This window comes from Heteronotia binoei, chromosome 7 (assembly GCF_032191835.1).
Source record: "Heteronotia binoei isolate CCM8104 ecotype False Entrance Well chromosome 7, APGP_CSIRO_Hbin_v1, whole genome shotgun sequence".
Taxonomy (NCBI): domain Eukaryota; kingdom Metazoa; phylum Chordata; class Lepidosauria; order Squamata; family Gekkonidae; genus Heteronotia; species Heteronotia binoei.
Window position 1 is genome coordinate 30,624,629 of NC_083229.1, and position 17,015 is coordinate 30,641,643.

At 39.3% G+C, this 17,015-nt stretch overlaps 1 protein-coding gene across 6 annotated transcripts in view; it reads left to right on the top strand.

The window, feature by feature from the left end:
- CSMD3 (CUB and Sushi multiple domains 3) overlaps positions 1-17,015 on the top strand; it is a 933,126-nt gene that overhangs the window by 857,792 nt on the left and 58,319 nt on the right. For 5 of the 6 annotated variants that reach the window (XM_060243303.1, XM_060243304.1, XM_060243306.1 and 2 more), the window contains 3 exons: positions 4,055-4,237; positions 7,281-7,457; positions 11,749-11,928. In XM_060243303.1, the coding sequence (XP_060099286.1) occupies positions 4,055-4,237; positions 7,281-7,457; positions 11,749-11,928 (540 nt within the window). Of the gene's footprint in view, positions 1-4,054; positions 4,238-7,280; positions 7,458-11,748; positions 11,929-17,015 lie in introns of those variants that run through there. The other variant, XM_060243308.1, reaches the window with a different exon arrangement.

Consider the following 17,015-nt stretch of genomic DNA (forward strand, 5'->3'; position numbering starts at 1 on the left):
TAAAAGTTTTGTTTTGCTCCTCCCCCCCAGTGAATAGTTACCACTCATTCCCCAGGAGAAATGTGATGTGCATCAGAGAAGTGCAATCAGTCTCTGACCATTGGGCACAGAGATGATTTAGTATACCAGTCCTTATTTCAAATGGGCAGCCCACTCATCATAATTATGAGTATTTTTTTCTAATATTCGAAGATGGAAAACCACACATTTGTTGGGAAAACAGCTCAGAATTCTGCAGGTTTGCCTTTCAGGCTCATATCTGCCCATTTGAGCATTACAAAATTAGTAGTCTTGAGCCATCATAAAAATGTGAATAGGGGACAGTAATTCTCAGCTCAATGAGATCTAAGAAATATTTGACATCTTGAACACTATCCAATCAAATATGGTCCCCTCACCCGAAAAGCAAACAAACAAACATAATCCATTAATTTTCCACAACTGGAGAATAGTAAACACATTCAACATTCTGCATGTTTAAGAATTTAAGTTTCAAGATTGTAATTGGCGTTTGGACTGCAGTGTTTGGTGAAATAATTTGAAACTCACCTACCAGGGTCATTCCTTTTACTCTACTGAAAGTGAATTATAGATTTTGTGCCACTGAAAAGCATCAGTCATATGTCTTCCTTGTGAAATACTTCCTTTGTGTGCTTTCATCTACATTACAGTTATAAAAAAACAGACATAAATCTGTTCATTTAAAAATAAACACTAGTGGAAAGGCTTTCCTTAAGTGCTTTTGTAGTAGAAAATGACTAACTGCTTCAGAGACCTCACAGCAGACATTAACCTTCCTGACCCGTACACTCAGACCTCGTGCTGGCTCTGTAAATGAGCCAATTTGGCTACTGTTGGCATTCCAGTACTGTCAATACTACAGTATCCATGCAAACCTGCCCCTCCCTCTTTTCATATTCTCTAGGAATGGAGGCCAGTAAGATCTTGTTGTATATGGGAGGTCAGTCTGGTGGTTGAGAGAAACAGACCATAAGACCATAATATTGGGGGGGGGGGAGATTTGGGGGGGAGGATTGAAAAAGCTGTGGCCGCCACCAGCCACCGAGATGTGGCAATATACAGTTGTTTTGCACCCCAAGAGACTATGCCCATGTGCTGATCTCTGAATCTTCTTCATGAGATTGGGAATGGCCAATGGACTAGTCTTCTTTCACTCTTCCTGTAAATGACGTGTTTATTATTATTTCTTTTTTTGAGATTTATACTCTGTATTTTTATCATATGATATCCATGTAGCAGGAAACCAGGTTTTGCATGACATCTACAGAACATGTTCATAATCTCTGAATTAAAATTAAACTCTGTTTGGTATTACTATAGTTAATGTTGGTATAGACATGTTACATCATTGTTAACATGGATAAGGGAAGAAGAGATTTGGACAGACAATGGGAGCAGAATCTGGGGAGGAGGGCGCAAGCCAATAAGGATTCTCAATTCCAGTGTTAAATCTGTATCATAACAAAGTTTGATTTCAATGGCACCTTTAAGACTAACAAAGTTTAATTCTGGATATAAACTTTTGTATGCATGCAGACATTTCATCAGATACTTTGTAAGGTTGATGGAGTTCCATTCCATGCGTCTTAATGTGCTGCCTTCCATGATACAGTTTCAGATGAATAGCCATGTTGGTCTAAAGCAAAAGAACAAAGTCTGAGTCCAGTGGCACCTTTAAGACCAACAAAGTTTAGTTCTGAGTATAAGCTTGCACACAAACACTTATACACAGAATTAAACTTAATTGGTCTTAAAGGTGCCACTCAAACTTTGTTCTGTTGCTTCAGACCAACATGGCTACCTTAGTAATTTTCCTAATGGTAATCACACCTATCCCGGAAACTGCTACATGTCCCATGTGGGGATGGGGGGATACTTGTAGAATATAGTTTCCTATGTGTTTTGCGCCACAGGACAAAGAGCTTTAGAAAATTGGTGCAGAGGACATACTTCATCAAATTCAACTAATTATAGGTTATGTAGTTCCTTTTTCACCACAATTGTTTTTTTCTAGACATCTGGCATAACATTGACATTCTCATCCTAGACAAGCATTAATCTCAAGCCTCTTTGTAGCAGCCAAAACAGCTATTACCTCTAAATGGAAGTCACCTCAAGTTCCTTCACTTTCCTGTTGGTTTACCAAGATACAGGACTCTTTAAAAATGGAAAAGATTATAATGGAAAAGATCGATCTAAACATTACCCCAGACATTCCCACTTCATTGAAAAATGGTTTCCATTCATTGATTATGTTGCAATTCACAACCTCCAACCATACAATCCAGATTATCTCCAACTACTTTATCTTTAGTCTCTTTACTTCTTATAACTTTTTTCTTTCTTTCACAAGTGCTAGTTGTGGTCTGAATTCTAACATGGGAACATAACTTTGAGAGTCTTACTTAGTTCAGAATAACTTCATACTCTCGACTTCAGATAAATCTACTAAGATTGGTTCTTTTTTTCATTGTATAGTTCATTTTACTGTTTCAATATTCTGCTTGTTATTCCTATGTAATTATGATCTTGTTTTGATCTTATTTTGGTTTTTCTTTCATACTTGTTTCTTGGTTGTATTTTTATACTCAGTACACTAAAGTTAATTGTATTACCATAGCTCTTTATTAAAAATTCCAATAAAATATTAATTACAGAGAAAATTGGTGCAGGAAGGAGGTTAAGCCTCTCTCCCATCCAACATTAATGCTTTTAAGCTTTTAGGAACTACAGCTCATATGCTGGAAGATCCCTCCCTTCCTTCCTTCCTTCCTTCCTTCCTTCCTTCCTTCCTTCCTTCCTTCCTTCCTTCCTTCCTTCCTTCCTTCCTTCCTTCCTTCCTTCCTTCCTTCCTTCCTTCCTTCCTTCCTTCCTTCCTTCCTTCCACCTTTACCCTGTTAGGAGTACTTAGACAAACCATGTATGAAAACTGAAGAGCTATAGATCATGAGGTGGTTACATGTCAATTTGGTACTCTGGGGTCAAATCATCAAACAGTCAGTCCTTGAATATTTAGAAAAAGATGGCTGTGATTAGTAAGAGCCAGCATGGGTTTCTCAAGAACAAGTCATCAGATTCTATGATTCTAATATAAAGAGTAGCCATGTAGACCCTTTACTTTTGCGAATAAGTAGCAATAGGACCATGGCTCTTCCCTGGCTTTACAAGGGGGCATCCAAACATCACAAAACTATCTTGGTCTATTATCTCTTCATTATATTTGGGTCTCTAAACTGGGGTTTAAAAAATGGTCAGATATTGGCCAGTATAAACACATTTGCTGACGAGCAAAGAAAATCTCCTTCAGAACCTAATTAGAGGAACAGTGTGATGGGATGTCAACCACATCCAGAACATAGAGAAATGGAAAGGATTTTCTTTTAGTTCAGTGTGGCTGGTGTTTCTGGGATTTATTCATCTTTCTTTTTAACATTTTCAGTAACTCACATGAATCAGATGGATGACTTGTATATATCCCATACTATAAGTCCCTTTTTCTGTATTTTAATAGCACATTTACACTGGACAATATTGATTTATTATAAATACTTATTGTATTATTATATGTGGTATTAACTATCCTGCAGAATATTCATGTTACTTCTATCTAGTCTAGCTCAGCTCTTAATTAAGTGGAAAATTCAGAAGTACCACAGTGTGCTAGAAAAAGTGAATTCTGGATTTTCTTTTAATTGCTGTGTGCTACAAGAAGAGAACAGACACTAGTTATATGTTCTGATTGAAACCTGGTATTCTTTATTACAGTATTTTTTATTAATCCTCTTCATACTTCTGTGGGAAGTAATTAGATGCTATACATTTCAAGTTCAAAAGCAAATGTAAATACGCAGCATTTTTGTGTGCTTTTTCAAAGTGCTTTTTAATTTTGCATTGATTACAAAACTGTCTCGTAACATTGTATCATTGATGGATGTATATGCACTCAGTTTCTGCTGCTATATTAACATACATCAGTGTGATCTGTCCAAATTTTTTGTGCTCTCTGAAATATTCCCTATACCATAAATTCTAGGTGATAATGCAGGATCTTGTGGAGATCCAGGAACCCCAGGCCATGGTTCAAGAGAAGAAAACAATTTTAGAATTAAAAGTACTGTGCAATTCTCTTGTGAGCTTGGTTACATCCTTCATGGATCAGAGGAAAGAACATGTCTAGCAAATGGAAGTTGGACAGGAAAGCAACCAGAATGCAAAGGTAATTGATGTACAACAGATTTTGCAGACCAAAATGTTAATCAATAAGCATCGTTTTAGAGAAACCTAAAAGCTGTTCTGTTATTTGGATAGCCCAGAGGGTCTGTCCTTCCTGTAAGTATTGCAGTGTCATTGCACCAATTCATGAACACTGGAATAGCAATGTGGATGAATGTTGCAAGTCCCTCACTTCATAATGCAGCTGATCAGATGGTATTCAAGAGTGGATTATGCTAGTTGCATGGTTCTTTTCTGCTCCCTCCTTTAAAGGGTTGAAATTGAGCCAGTCATTTCTCTAAAGGATTAGACATGAATTTGGAACCCCTATGTACAATAGGAGTGTTTTTATGCCAATTAAGGCTGACTTGACTTGACACTAGGAGTGTGTACTTGCAAAATTATAATTTCAGTTCTGTACCAGAAAGTCAAAAATGGCATTATAATTTTCATTACATAAGGTTGTCAATCCCCAATTGTGGGCAGGGGATCCCCTGGTTTGGAGACCCTCCTCCCTTCAGGGTTGTTAGAAAGTGGGGGAGGGGTGGGTTGAATGTCTGCTGGGTGATCCGTTATGTTCTACGGAGACTTGTCCCAATAGGTTATAATGGAGACTAGACTTGTGGGTATCTGAGGTTCTTGGAGGGGTTGGTTTTTGAGGTAGATACACTAAATTTTCAGCATAGCATCTGGTGCTTCTCCTGAACCTCCCTCCCCCAAGTTTTAAAAAGATTGGACCAGGGGATCCATTTCTATAGGCCCCCCAAAAGGTGTCCCTGTCCTCCATTATTTCCAGTGAAGAGAAGGCATTAAAAAGGAGTGTGGTCCCTTTAAATGTGATGGCCAGAACTCCCTTTGGAGTTAAATTGTGCTTGTCACAACCTTGCTTCTGGCTCCAGCCCCAAAGTTTCCTAGCTCCATTCCCAAAATCCCCAGATATTTTCTGAGTTGGACCTGGTAACCTTAGGGTGAAGTATGCATCAGAAATACATTAGGGATACATATTAGTGAAGATACATATATTATTGTGTATAGGTGTACAATAATATGAAACAGAACAGTTGACACAGCAAAACAATGAGTGTAGAAGGAAATGGCTGAAATCTGTCAAACCTAGTTACCTCCAACAAATGATGTGAAGCACAATAGATTGTGATAAAAGTAGGATGCTGCACAATATTTATGGCAAGTCATTTGGTTACTTGAGTTTTAAAACAGGTAGGAAATAATTTCCAACCGCTTCCTCATGAGATAAGAGCTTCTTGAATACAAAAGACAATTTGAGAGCCTCTTTTCTCATCTTTTATAATCTGTCTCTGTGATTTGATCTGCCCGTAGCAGATAGTTTTATCATTCTAAATAAAATTATTTATGTCACAGATGTGTTTCTCAATATCTTTTCAGTTTTAGAATACATAGTTTTAACAGGTTAAATATGTATAGTGTCTCCCTGGGGAACAGACAATCCAAAATTAGGATTCATTTTACCTACTTCATTCTACAGTGTTTAAAGGAGTTTTTTGTGGTATTGAAGTTAATCTGAAAGGGTTTTACTGCTGATCTTCAGCCCATGGATCAGGTCTCTCATGTTTGCTGTAAATGTCACCTGCTGTGGCTCAAGCCCACTTTTCAGCGGCTGCAGTTTGGAAGGACCTCTGCATCTGTGAACATGCCACAACTTCTACTTTTTGTTTGCATGAAGATTAAGGAGCAGTACTGGGTTAACGGGGCAAGGATTATCTACCACCAGGTGGGGCCTGGAGTTTTACCAGAATTACAAAGGATCTCCAGACTGGTATTTCCTTGGAAGTCTCCCATCCAAATACTAGCCAGGGCCAATGTTGTTTAGCTTCCAAGATCAGATGAGATTGAGCTAGACTGTGCTATCCAGGTCAGGGCATCAAGTCTGGAAAGGATGACAAATCACTGGTCCATGTCCACACAGTCATTACTGAAAGCTTTGGTTTAAATCTTGGTTGTAATCCAGTTAAAAACTAAGACTAGCAGAAACAGAAGGCAATTTTTTTTAAATAACTTCAGATGTCTTGAAACAATATTGAACTTTAAAGAAAAAAAAAAGAAAACTTCTGCATTTTTGTGACATAAATATCATGCTGGGCACTTTTCAAAATACCATGGTCTCATGAAACAAAATTACTATTGAAAGAAAGGGGGGAGGGGATTATGTGAATTTTCAATCAATCTATCAATCAATCAATCAGTCAATCCATCAATTCTTTATTATGATCCAAGTACCAGCCAGTATGAATTTGTGAATTTGAATAATTAGCTGTGGGCTGCATTTGCAAATATCCACCAAAGCAGGACCACCCATTACAAGTAACTGCTTGCTTGTAAAAAATTCGGCACTGGGTATATTTTTGGTATATTATACACAGTAATCTTTCATAGCCTTTTGTTGTACCCAGAGTAACTGACATTTGGGATTTTTTTTCACCAGAGCAACAAAATATCATACAACATAATAATTAACTAACCATTAAACTAATAAAAATTAAATGATTTGTTTTTTCTAAATATTGTGTGCTGTTTCAATCACTGCAGTGGCTGTTCTCAGGTTTTTATAGGAAGGCATAACCAAGCACCAAATTTTCACCTAAAACTTCATTTGAAGGAAATTTTTTGGCTCCTTCTCAGGTGAAAGAGCTGGATTAGTAAAGGAAACCTCAAAGTTACGAGTGATACTTCTCAGGTTGATTTTTCATATTAGTTGGCCATGTCATCAGATTCCACCCAAACCAGTATCAAAATGGACCAGGGTTCTTCCACATGAACAGCTGCTAACAGAAGTGCCTCCTCTAGATTCACATTGCTTTCTAGTTCTGTAATGAAGAGTTCGGAAAGAAGCCAAAAATTCTGATGAGACTTTAACAACAGTTCTCAAGAGGATTTTGCACATTTCAATTATGAATATGTTGAATCTAATTACCTCTTAAATTCATAAGAATATTATTTGGAACTTGGTTCTATAACTTTTTAAATCATACTTCACTGAATGTTCTATATTTCTGTATTTGATTTTCTAGCTGTGCAGTGCGGTAACCCAGGAACAACTGCTAATGGGAAGGTTTATCGGATAGATGGCACAACATTCACTAGTTCTGTAATCTATTCCTGCATGGAAGGCTATATTCTGTCTGGACCTTCTGTAAGGCAGTGTACTGCCAATGGAACATGGTCTGGTTCCTTGCCCAATTGTACAAGTAAGTTTTAATTGAAAATATTTTATTTTATGAGAAACTTAAGTTGCAGCAGTCAACAAGGATGAGTGTTGTCATAAAATTTTCATCATGGTCTTTTGCTATTATATGATGTTGGAGATATGAGAAAAGCAATATAAAACAAAAGCAAAAATAATGATTTTTTTTTTAAATGTGGAAGAAAAGCGTAAGTACTAAGTGGACTGGAAGGGAATTTGCTTTGTTCAAATACATAAGGAAGAGGACCCTTACTTTCTTGACAAGGTATTGCCTATGTGTCAACCAGTTAGTTACTTAGTTGTGTATGTATGTGTTAACTTATGGTGACCCTATGAATTCATCAAAATGTTCTTTTGTTAACAGCCTTGCTTGGGTCTTGCAAACTGAAGACTTCGGCTCCCTTGATTGAATCAATCCATCTCAACTTAGGTTTTCCTCTTTTCCTGCTGCCTTCACCTTTTCATAGTGCTAGCTATTGTCTTTTCCAGTGACTCTTATTTTCTCATAATATGACCAAAGTACGATAGCCCCAGTTTAGTCATTATAGCTTCTAGGGGGAGTTCAGGCTTGATTTTTGACAGTCCATGGTATCTGTAAAATCCAGCTTTCCTTATGATATGTTCTGTATATTCTGTCATAATGGTAGCCTCTTGTCTGGAGTACAAGGTTGTGCATCAAAACAATCAGATGCTTTGGCATACCCATTTCTTTTAAAACCAACAATAGCTTTTCATGACCCACAGAGCTAAATGCTTTGCTGTAATCTATGAAAAAGAAGCTGATTTTCTTCTGAAATACTCTCTTATGCTCCAGTAAAATTTGTAATATGATCTCTGGTGCCTCTTCCTTTTCTAAATTCAGCTTGAATATCTGGCATTTCTCATTCCATAAATGGTGACAGTTTCTGTTGTAAGATTTTGAGCATCGCTTTGCATGTGTGAGAAATTAATGCAAATGTCCAATAGTTGCTACAGTTGGTTAAATGAGAACTTCAGGCTACATTCCACAATTTGGAAATGTTGGGTTAAAGGAAAGCATTTTGCACACAGATCTAATTTTAAAAAAACACAGTTTCTTAAGCATAAATGATACAACTGTTGATGTAGGGGTTTTTTTCTAATCGGGACATATTACAGTCAACTGGAAAAGCAATAAACATGAAAGACATAAAAACAAACTTATGTCAAAAATTCAGTGGAACCAAATGGTCAAAAATTCAGTGGAAATGAAATGGACTTGGAGGGAAATGTGTAAAAGGGGGATTTTTTTTAAAAAAAAAACCCCTGATCATTCTGGAAATGAAAAGTGGCAGGTTTATGCATCTGTGCCTTGGCACATTTCTTCTACCAGTAGATAATTGTATTGGCAAAGTGATCTACAATGAGTAGCAGAAGGGAGGGACATGTCATCACATTATTTTCCTAATTGAGGTTGAGCCTGCCATACGTTTTAGATGGGCACAGCACAGCCTCTTTTCAAATGAAATGTTACATTTAACCATTTTTTTCCCGCATCACAAAATTTCTGGCAAAGAAGAAATCCATTTAAAACACTGGGTTACAATCCCACCCCCCACCCCCCGCAAAATGGAAAGTCAAGTGAGAATCATTCCTCAAACCTCATGAATATGTACTTTTCAAATGACTTAGATAAATCAAAGATTTCAGGTTTTCACGGCTGGTAACATCATTAGGGTTTGTAGAGTCTTTCGGGATCAAGTGCCGTGTTCTACTGGAGAAAGTTTTCCTTCCAGACATTTCGTTCTCAGCTGCGGAGAACATCCTCAGTGGCGTTGCAGCCGGAGCAGGCGCTCAGACCTTCTTGGCTGCTGTGCATTGAGTGGGGCCAGGGCTGCTGGAGAGCTGCTATTTCTAGGCTGGAGGGGGTGTGATGAAAGGGCAATTGGTTTGTGGATGTGCCCATTGTTTGGTGGGGCTTCCTGGAAGGGTAGTGATAAGGAAACTGGCTGTTGAATGTGACCATTGTTCTGGGTTAATTGCTGGGAGGGTTGGAAGGGGTTTGAAGATAAGGAAGATGGTTGTTGACTGTGCTGATTGTTCTGTGGAATTTGCTGGTTGTTCTGAGACTTTCTGCAATTTATAGTCTGTAGGGTGTTTTGCAGAGCTGGGTACCAAGATTGGTGGATGAAAATGCCTTCTTCCTTTCTGTTAAAATTGTGCTGGTGTTTGTAAATCTCAATAGCTTCTCTGTTCAGGCGGGTATGATAATGTGAGACCGTAGAAAGGACTTCAGTTCTTTCAAAGTTGATGACGTGGTCTCCTTCTTGAAGTGCATGTTCAGCTACAGCTGATTTTTCTGGCTGAAACAAGCGACAGTGTCTCTTGTGTTCGGTGAGACAGGTGTTGATACTGCGTTGGGTAGTGCCAATGTAGACTGCACCACAGGAGCAGGGTATTTTGTAGACTCCAGGGGTTGAAAGTGGATCTCTTATATCTTTGGCCGAGCGCAGCATGTGGCGGATCTGTTGTGTGGGCTTGAAGACTGTGTCAACATTATGGCGTTTGAGAATTTTGCCAATGCGGTCGGTGACAGATTTTATGAGGGTTTTAACAACTGTACGTTTTTGGCGAGGATGATGATTGGAATTCTTATTTAGATAGCGATCGGTGTGTGTGGGTTTCCTGAATACAGTGTGGCCGAGTTTTCCGTCATCTTTCCTGGTAATGAGAACGTCAAGAAAGGGAAGTTGACCATTGTTTTCTTTCTCCACGGTGAACTGGATACGAGGATGGACTGAATTCAGATGAAGAAGAAAGTTATTCAAAGCAGCCTCTCCATGACTCCAGATGGCAAAAACATCATCCACATATCGGAGCCAGCAACATGGTTTTAGGAGGGCAGATCTTAGTGTTGTATCTTCGAAGGTTTCCATGTAAAAGTTAGCGATGACAGGGCTAATGGGGCTTCCCATGGCAACTCCATCGATCTGTTCATAAAAGTTATTGTTCCATTGGAAGTAGGTAGTGGTGAGCACGTGGTGGAATAGGGCAGTGATGTCATCAGGAAAGATGTGCTGTAGTTGAACAAGGGTTTCTTTGACGGGAACCCTCATTCACGCATCTGTGAACCAAGCCAACTCCAACAGGAACTACACCACCTCAAACAGTCACTGCAGGCCAATGGATACTCCCAACAAGAAATTAGAAGAGCCCTCCATCCCAGGAGACCATCCACACCAAATCCCGAGCCACACACAAATGTGGGTACAGCCTTCCTGCCCTACATAAAATCTGTCACCGACCGCATTGGCAAAATTCTCAAACGCCATAATGTTGACACAGTCTTCAAGCCCACACAACAGATCCGCCACATGCTGCGCTCGGCCAAAGATATGAGAGATCCACTTTCAACCCCTGGAGTCTACAAAATACCCTGCTCCTGTGGTGCAGTCTACATTGGCACTACCCAACGCAGTATCAACACCCGTCTCACTGAACACAAGAGACACTGTCGCTTGTTTCAGCCAGAAAAATCAGCTGTAGCTGAACATGCACTTCAAGAAGGAGACCACGTCATCCACTTTGAAAGAACTGAAGTCCTTTCTACGGTCTCATATTATTATACCCGCCTGAACAGAGAAGCTATTGAGATTTACAAACACCAGCACAATTTTAACAGAAAGGAAGAAGGCATTTTCATCCACCAATCTTGGTACCCAGCTCTGCAAAACACCCTACAGACTATAAATTGCAGAAAGTCTCAGAACAACCAGCAAATTCCACAGAACAATCAGCACAGTCAACAACCATCTTCCTTATCTTCAAACCCCTTCCAACCCTCCCAGCAATTAACCCAGAACAATGGTCACATTCAACAGCCAGTTTCCTTATCACTACCCTTCCAGGAAGCCCCACCAAACAATGGGCACATCCACAAACCAATTGCCCTTTCATCACACCCCCTCCAGCCTAGAAATAGCAGCTCTCCAGCAGCCCTGGCCCCACTCAATGCACAGCAGCCAAGAAGGTCTGAGCGCCTGCTCCGGCTGCAACGCCACTGAGGATGTTCTCCGCAGCTGAGAACGAAATGTCTGGAAGGAAAACTTTCTCCAGTAGAACACGGCACTTGATCCCGAAAGACTCTACAAACCCTAATGACTTAGATAAATCTTTTTCTGTTTTATATAAAAGCATAATCAGCATGCAAATTTTATATTCTAGGTAGTGTTTGCATTTGTGTAATCAATAATTAATTTTACTGTATCTTTTCTGTAATAAATATGTAATAGTACTGATGGGCTACCATCATGTCTGTCAATGGTTTTTCTTCTCAGTAATCAGTTGTGGGGATCCAGGTGTCCCAGCCAGTGGCCTAAGATACGGTGATGATTTTGTTGTGGGACAAAATGTTACATATATGTGCCAGCCAGGGTACACAATGGAATCCAACATCTCCAGATTTCGGACTTGCACCACTAATGGCACATGGAGTGGAATGCTTCCTATGTGTAAAGGTACAGTCTTGGATTTTCAGTCTTTTGATTGTATTTTCTCTATCAGACCAGCACAATACGTGTCATGTACTGTAGCCTGTCCAGCACTTGACAGTCCTGTTTGTTCATTGGTTGGTTGGTTGTTGCTTTTTCCTTTCCCCAAGAAAAAAAAAAGTGGCTTGGGAGCTCTTGGTAATTTGCCAAAATGGCTAGTAAAGTTGGAAGGAATTGGCTTTGTATCCCCATTAATATCCCACCTGGAACCATAACTCCTAGTATAGATGGAAGCTTTACAGAGTAGGTTCATGGTCCATAGTTTTCTAGTGGGTTACTGGCCCAAGCATAGCTAGCTTTAAGAGGGGATTGGATAAAAATATGGAGCAGGGGTCCATCAGTGGCTGTTAGCCACAGTGTATATATATATATGTGTGTGTGTGTGTGTGTCTGTATATATATGTGTGTATGTGTATGTATGTATGTATGTGTGTGTGTGTGTGTATATATATATATATATATATATATATATATATATATATATATATATATATATGTATGTATGTACACACACACACATATATTGGTCACTGTGTGACACAGAGTGTTGAACTGGATGGGCCATTGGCCTGATCCAACATGGCTTCTCTTATGTTCTTATGTTCAAACCAGAAATAAATGAGCCTCCTCACCCCAACCTGAGAACAAATAAAACACCACATTTCACAGTCAGACACATAGGATAGAGAGCCCCTACAGCATGCTAGGAACATCCCTGGAGTATGGTAGAATTTTGCATGTTGTGTTGAAAGTTTAGCAAAACATTATGATAAGAGACGAGAAAAACATGCTCACTTCAATAGGTCACTTGTGCAAGCTGCTGTAGGTTTTTTTTATGTTTTTCAAAATGTTGCCTTACAACTGGTGCTATTTATACTTCTTTGCATATGGATGAGTAACTGCAGACTTAGAGAACATGAATAGAGTTAATTTTTTTAGGACCTGGACAGCAGTGACTGCACATAATTGGCATGTTTCAATTATGTATAATTTTCATATCCTCTCCGTAAATGCTGTTCAGTTCAAGCAATGGAAGAATGTTGCACTTGTGCTAATTTTAAACACTTTTCTCCTGGGCAAGTTTTGATAATAAAAATAAGCTGGGTTGGAAGAAAAATACTGAGGGTAACACAGAACAGTGAGGTGTAGATGATAGAGCTTAAGATGAGAAAACCCCACCCTCCCTCCATTTTTCACATTAATAGGTAGATATATGGCTGAACACACATGGATCTCCCTATCGCATCTAGTGGGTCCTTTACTGTACCTTTTTATTAATTTGCCCTCTTACTTCTTTTAATTGAAAAATAACCAGTAGACAGATTAAAAGTTTATTAAGACAGTCTCCTCATAAAAGCTTTTGCTCTTCCATTTCTTTGCACAATTTCTATCCAGGTTTTGCACAAACCAGGTTTGATTCCCCACTCCTCCACTTGCACCTGCTGGAATGGCCTTGGGTCATCCATAACTCTGGCAGAGGTTGTCCTGGAAAGGACAGCTGCTGTGAGAGCCCTCTCAGCCCCACCCTCCTCACAGGGTGTCTGTTATGGGAGGAGAAGACATAGGAGATTGTAAGCCGCTCTGAGTCTCTGATTCAAGGAAAAGGGCATGGTATAAATCTGTAATTTTTCTTTTTCTTCATTTTTATGAATTTATGAATGAAAGCATTGCAAAGAGAAATGAGCTAGAGTCAAAGAGTATCAGTGGGGTGTATACAGCTCCCACATTCAGTTGATTCCAACTCTCTTGTTGTTGGATTCTGTTATGATGCTTATAATTCATTCTTTCCTGCTTGTTTCTTAGGTAATCTTACAATGCTATCCTATCCCTTCTAGGTCCATTTAGATCAACAAGGTTAGAAGGATATAAGTCTGCATGGAATGGCAGTGGTATCTTGTTGGGGCCCTGCACACACTACTTTTCTTTTTACATGTATACTTAAGATAGACCCAAAAGAACATGAAAAAATATTTAAAATGCTTTTATCACCTTTTTTATATACAAGAGTCCTGCATTACTTTGGAGCAAGCACTTCCAAAGTGATATGCAGCGAACAATTACAAAGCATTCAAATAATACAAAAACTAAACATCAGTATCAGTATAAAACAAGCAGCTTATCAGAGACAGAAAGTTGACACAAATAATAAGGGACCAACTCACAAAGGAATTACAATAGAATACAAACATTTTATCCAGTCTGTGGAACATTATTAAAAGAGAGATAAATTCTCAGTTCATGAAAAAACGTTGCAAAGCTCTGTAATAAAATGGGTGTGCTTTGTTCATTTTTTATTTTTATTTATTTTTTTGCCTGGTTCAAAATAAGTGACAGTCTGAGTCATGGCCACAGCTCAGGGGTAGCTCTTTCTTCCTGTGCCCTTTTCATGGCTTAATTGCCCCAAGCCATTTGCCCCTATAGAGGAAATCATACATAAAAGTAAACCATGAGACAAATAGTATGGGATAGACCCATGGCCATGATCTAGATTCTTCATCATCCTCCCGTGACTGCTTTTAGCACTAAAAAGGATATCCTTATCATAAGTTCCCTACATTCCACGTAGTCTAGCCCTAATCATGCAATCCTAAACAGGGGCGGTTCAATTGATTTTTTAAAAAAAATTAGCTCTGTTTAAGATTGCACTGTAACTTGAAGGATGAAGCATATCCTCTTTGGCTATTTAACTTTAGGGGAGTTTTTATATATATCTGCCACTATAAGGCCCACTAAAGTGGCTAACAAATTCAATATATTAATGGTAAAGATCGCATCTTATTAAAACTATTAAAACATGCAAAAAATCTTTAAACAATTAAAACTAAAATATACATACAACAATATAAAACCATCAGTAAAAACATTGGACAAGAGGAAAGGATTGCTCAGGGAACACCCAACACAACAAAGAAGTCTTCACCTGTTGGCAGAAAGCAAAAGACAAGCCTTCCCAGGGAAAGGATTCTAGAGTTTTCGTGGTATAACTGAGAAAGCCCTCTCCTGGACTCCCATTCAATGAACCTCAGAAGGCAGGGGTACCCAAAAAGGGGCCTTGGAAAATGAATGTCATGATTGGATAGGTTCATATGGAAGTTGGGAGACTTTCATGCACGTGGGTCCCAAGCCATATAGGGTTTTTTAAAGGTCAGCACCAGCACCTTGAATTATGCCTGGAACCAGATTGGGAGCCAGTTTAGACAGGCCACAACACGAGTGATATGGTCCCTGTGACCCACTCTGGTAAGCATCCTGGCTGCAGCATTCTACACTAAATGAAAATTTCAAACACTTCTCAAGGGCAACTCCATGCACAGCAATCTAATCTAGATGACAGCTGGGGCATGCACCACAGTGGTCAGATCTTTTTTGCTAGCTAACTGGTGAAGCAATTAAAAGGCACTCTTGGCCATAGCCACCACCTGCTTAACCAGCAATAGGCCTGGGTCCAAGGATACAGCCAGGCTACAGACATGATCCTTCAAGTGGAGTACAATCCCATCTAGAATGAGTGACACCTTAAATCCTGGGTAAGACCTTCTGCTCACCAGTAACACTACTGTCTTGTTGGGATTAAGCTTCAGTTCAGTAGCCTGCTCGTTACAAAAATGCCTCTCGGAACTGGTTCAGGGTTTCTGTAACCTCTCTGGGATGGGCTGGAAGTATGAAATAAAGCTAAGTATTATCTGTATATTGGTTTCAACCCAGCCCAAATCTCCAGTTGACCTCACCCAGCAGATTCATGTAATGGACAAGTTGGAGCCTTGTGGATCCCATAGGCCAAAGGGACTGGGCACCAGTCCCCCAACTTTACCTTCTGAAACCTATTCTCCAGGCAGGACCTGACCACTGCAAAACACCCTCCCAGTCCTTCTGTTTTTCTCCATCAGGGTTACCAAGGCTGTTATAATCCCATAGCCAAGCCTAAAACCAGATTGGAACAGATCCAAATAGTCCTAAATGATTATTGTTAGAAAGACAGGATTAGCAGCTGCTCCTTCTTGGATTTATATATGGCCCCATTCTCTCCCCCCCTTCATCCTTGCCATTTTCTTATTTATTTATTTATTTATTTATTTGTTGATTGATTTGATTTATATCCCGCCCTCCTCGCCGAAGCAGGCTCAGGGCAGCTTACAACATAAAATTCCACAAACAATTAAATTAATAAGTATTAAAATTATACATTCAGTAACAAAATAAATATACAATGATTAAAACAGTTAAAACAGAATATTGAGTTGGTGCTATTCTGGTGGCGACGACCTTCTTCCACTTCTCTTAAATACCGGTGTGGAGTCAGTTGAATGCCAGCCGGAAGAGGACAGTCTTGCAGGCCCTGCGGAACTGCACAAGGTTCCGCAAGGCCCTCACTTCATCTGGCAGTTGGTTCCACCAGCAGGGGGCTACAATTGAGAAGGCCCTATCTCTGGTTGATTTCAATCGGGCCTCCTTCAGCCTGGGGATTACTAACAGATTTCATGATCCCGATCTCTTTGGGGAACATGTGGGGAGAGACAGTCCTTAAAATGTTCTCAATTTTCCTTTATAATATTAACTTTCATTCTATCTTGTTTTCTTTGCTTTCTTCTTCCTGCCTTTTTTTTACTTATACAATATAACCACTGCCATCTCCTGATTATTACTTATGCAGCAAAGCTCTTTTTAGCATCCCTGTCATCTTTACTATTCAGCCAAGCACTCAAAAACCCTTTCCCTAATACAACAGATTTTAAGATGCACCATGCTATAAGATTCCCTGGAACAGTGATCCCCATCGTTTTACAATGACAATCAATCTTGAGTATTTTGCCTTGAGCTAGAAGATGGTTGCCCCCAGGCCTCTTACATCTGTTCCTGTCAACATCTACTTAAACAGACGAATCTCTACAATAAATTACAGTGCAATCCTAAACATAGTTCTACCATTCTTGGGCAATTGACTTAAATGTTATTACATATATATGCCCTGTCAAGTTGCAACCACCTTATGGTGACCCCAGAAAGGGGCTTTTAAGTTTAGTGGTTAAGCAGAGTTGCAGTTGACTATGCAGAGT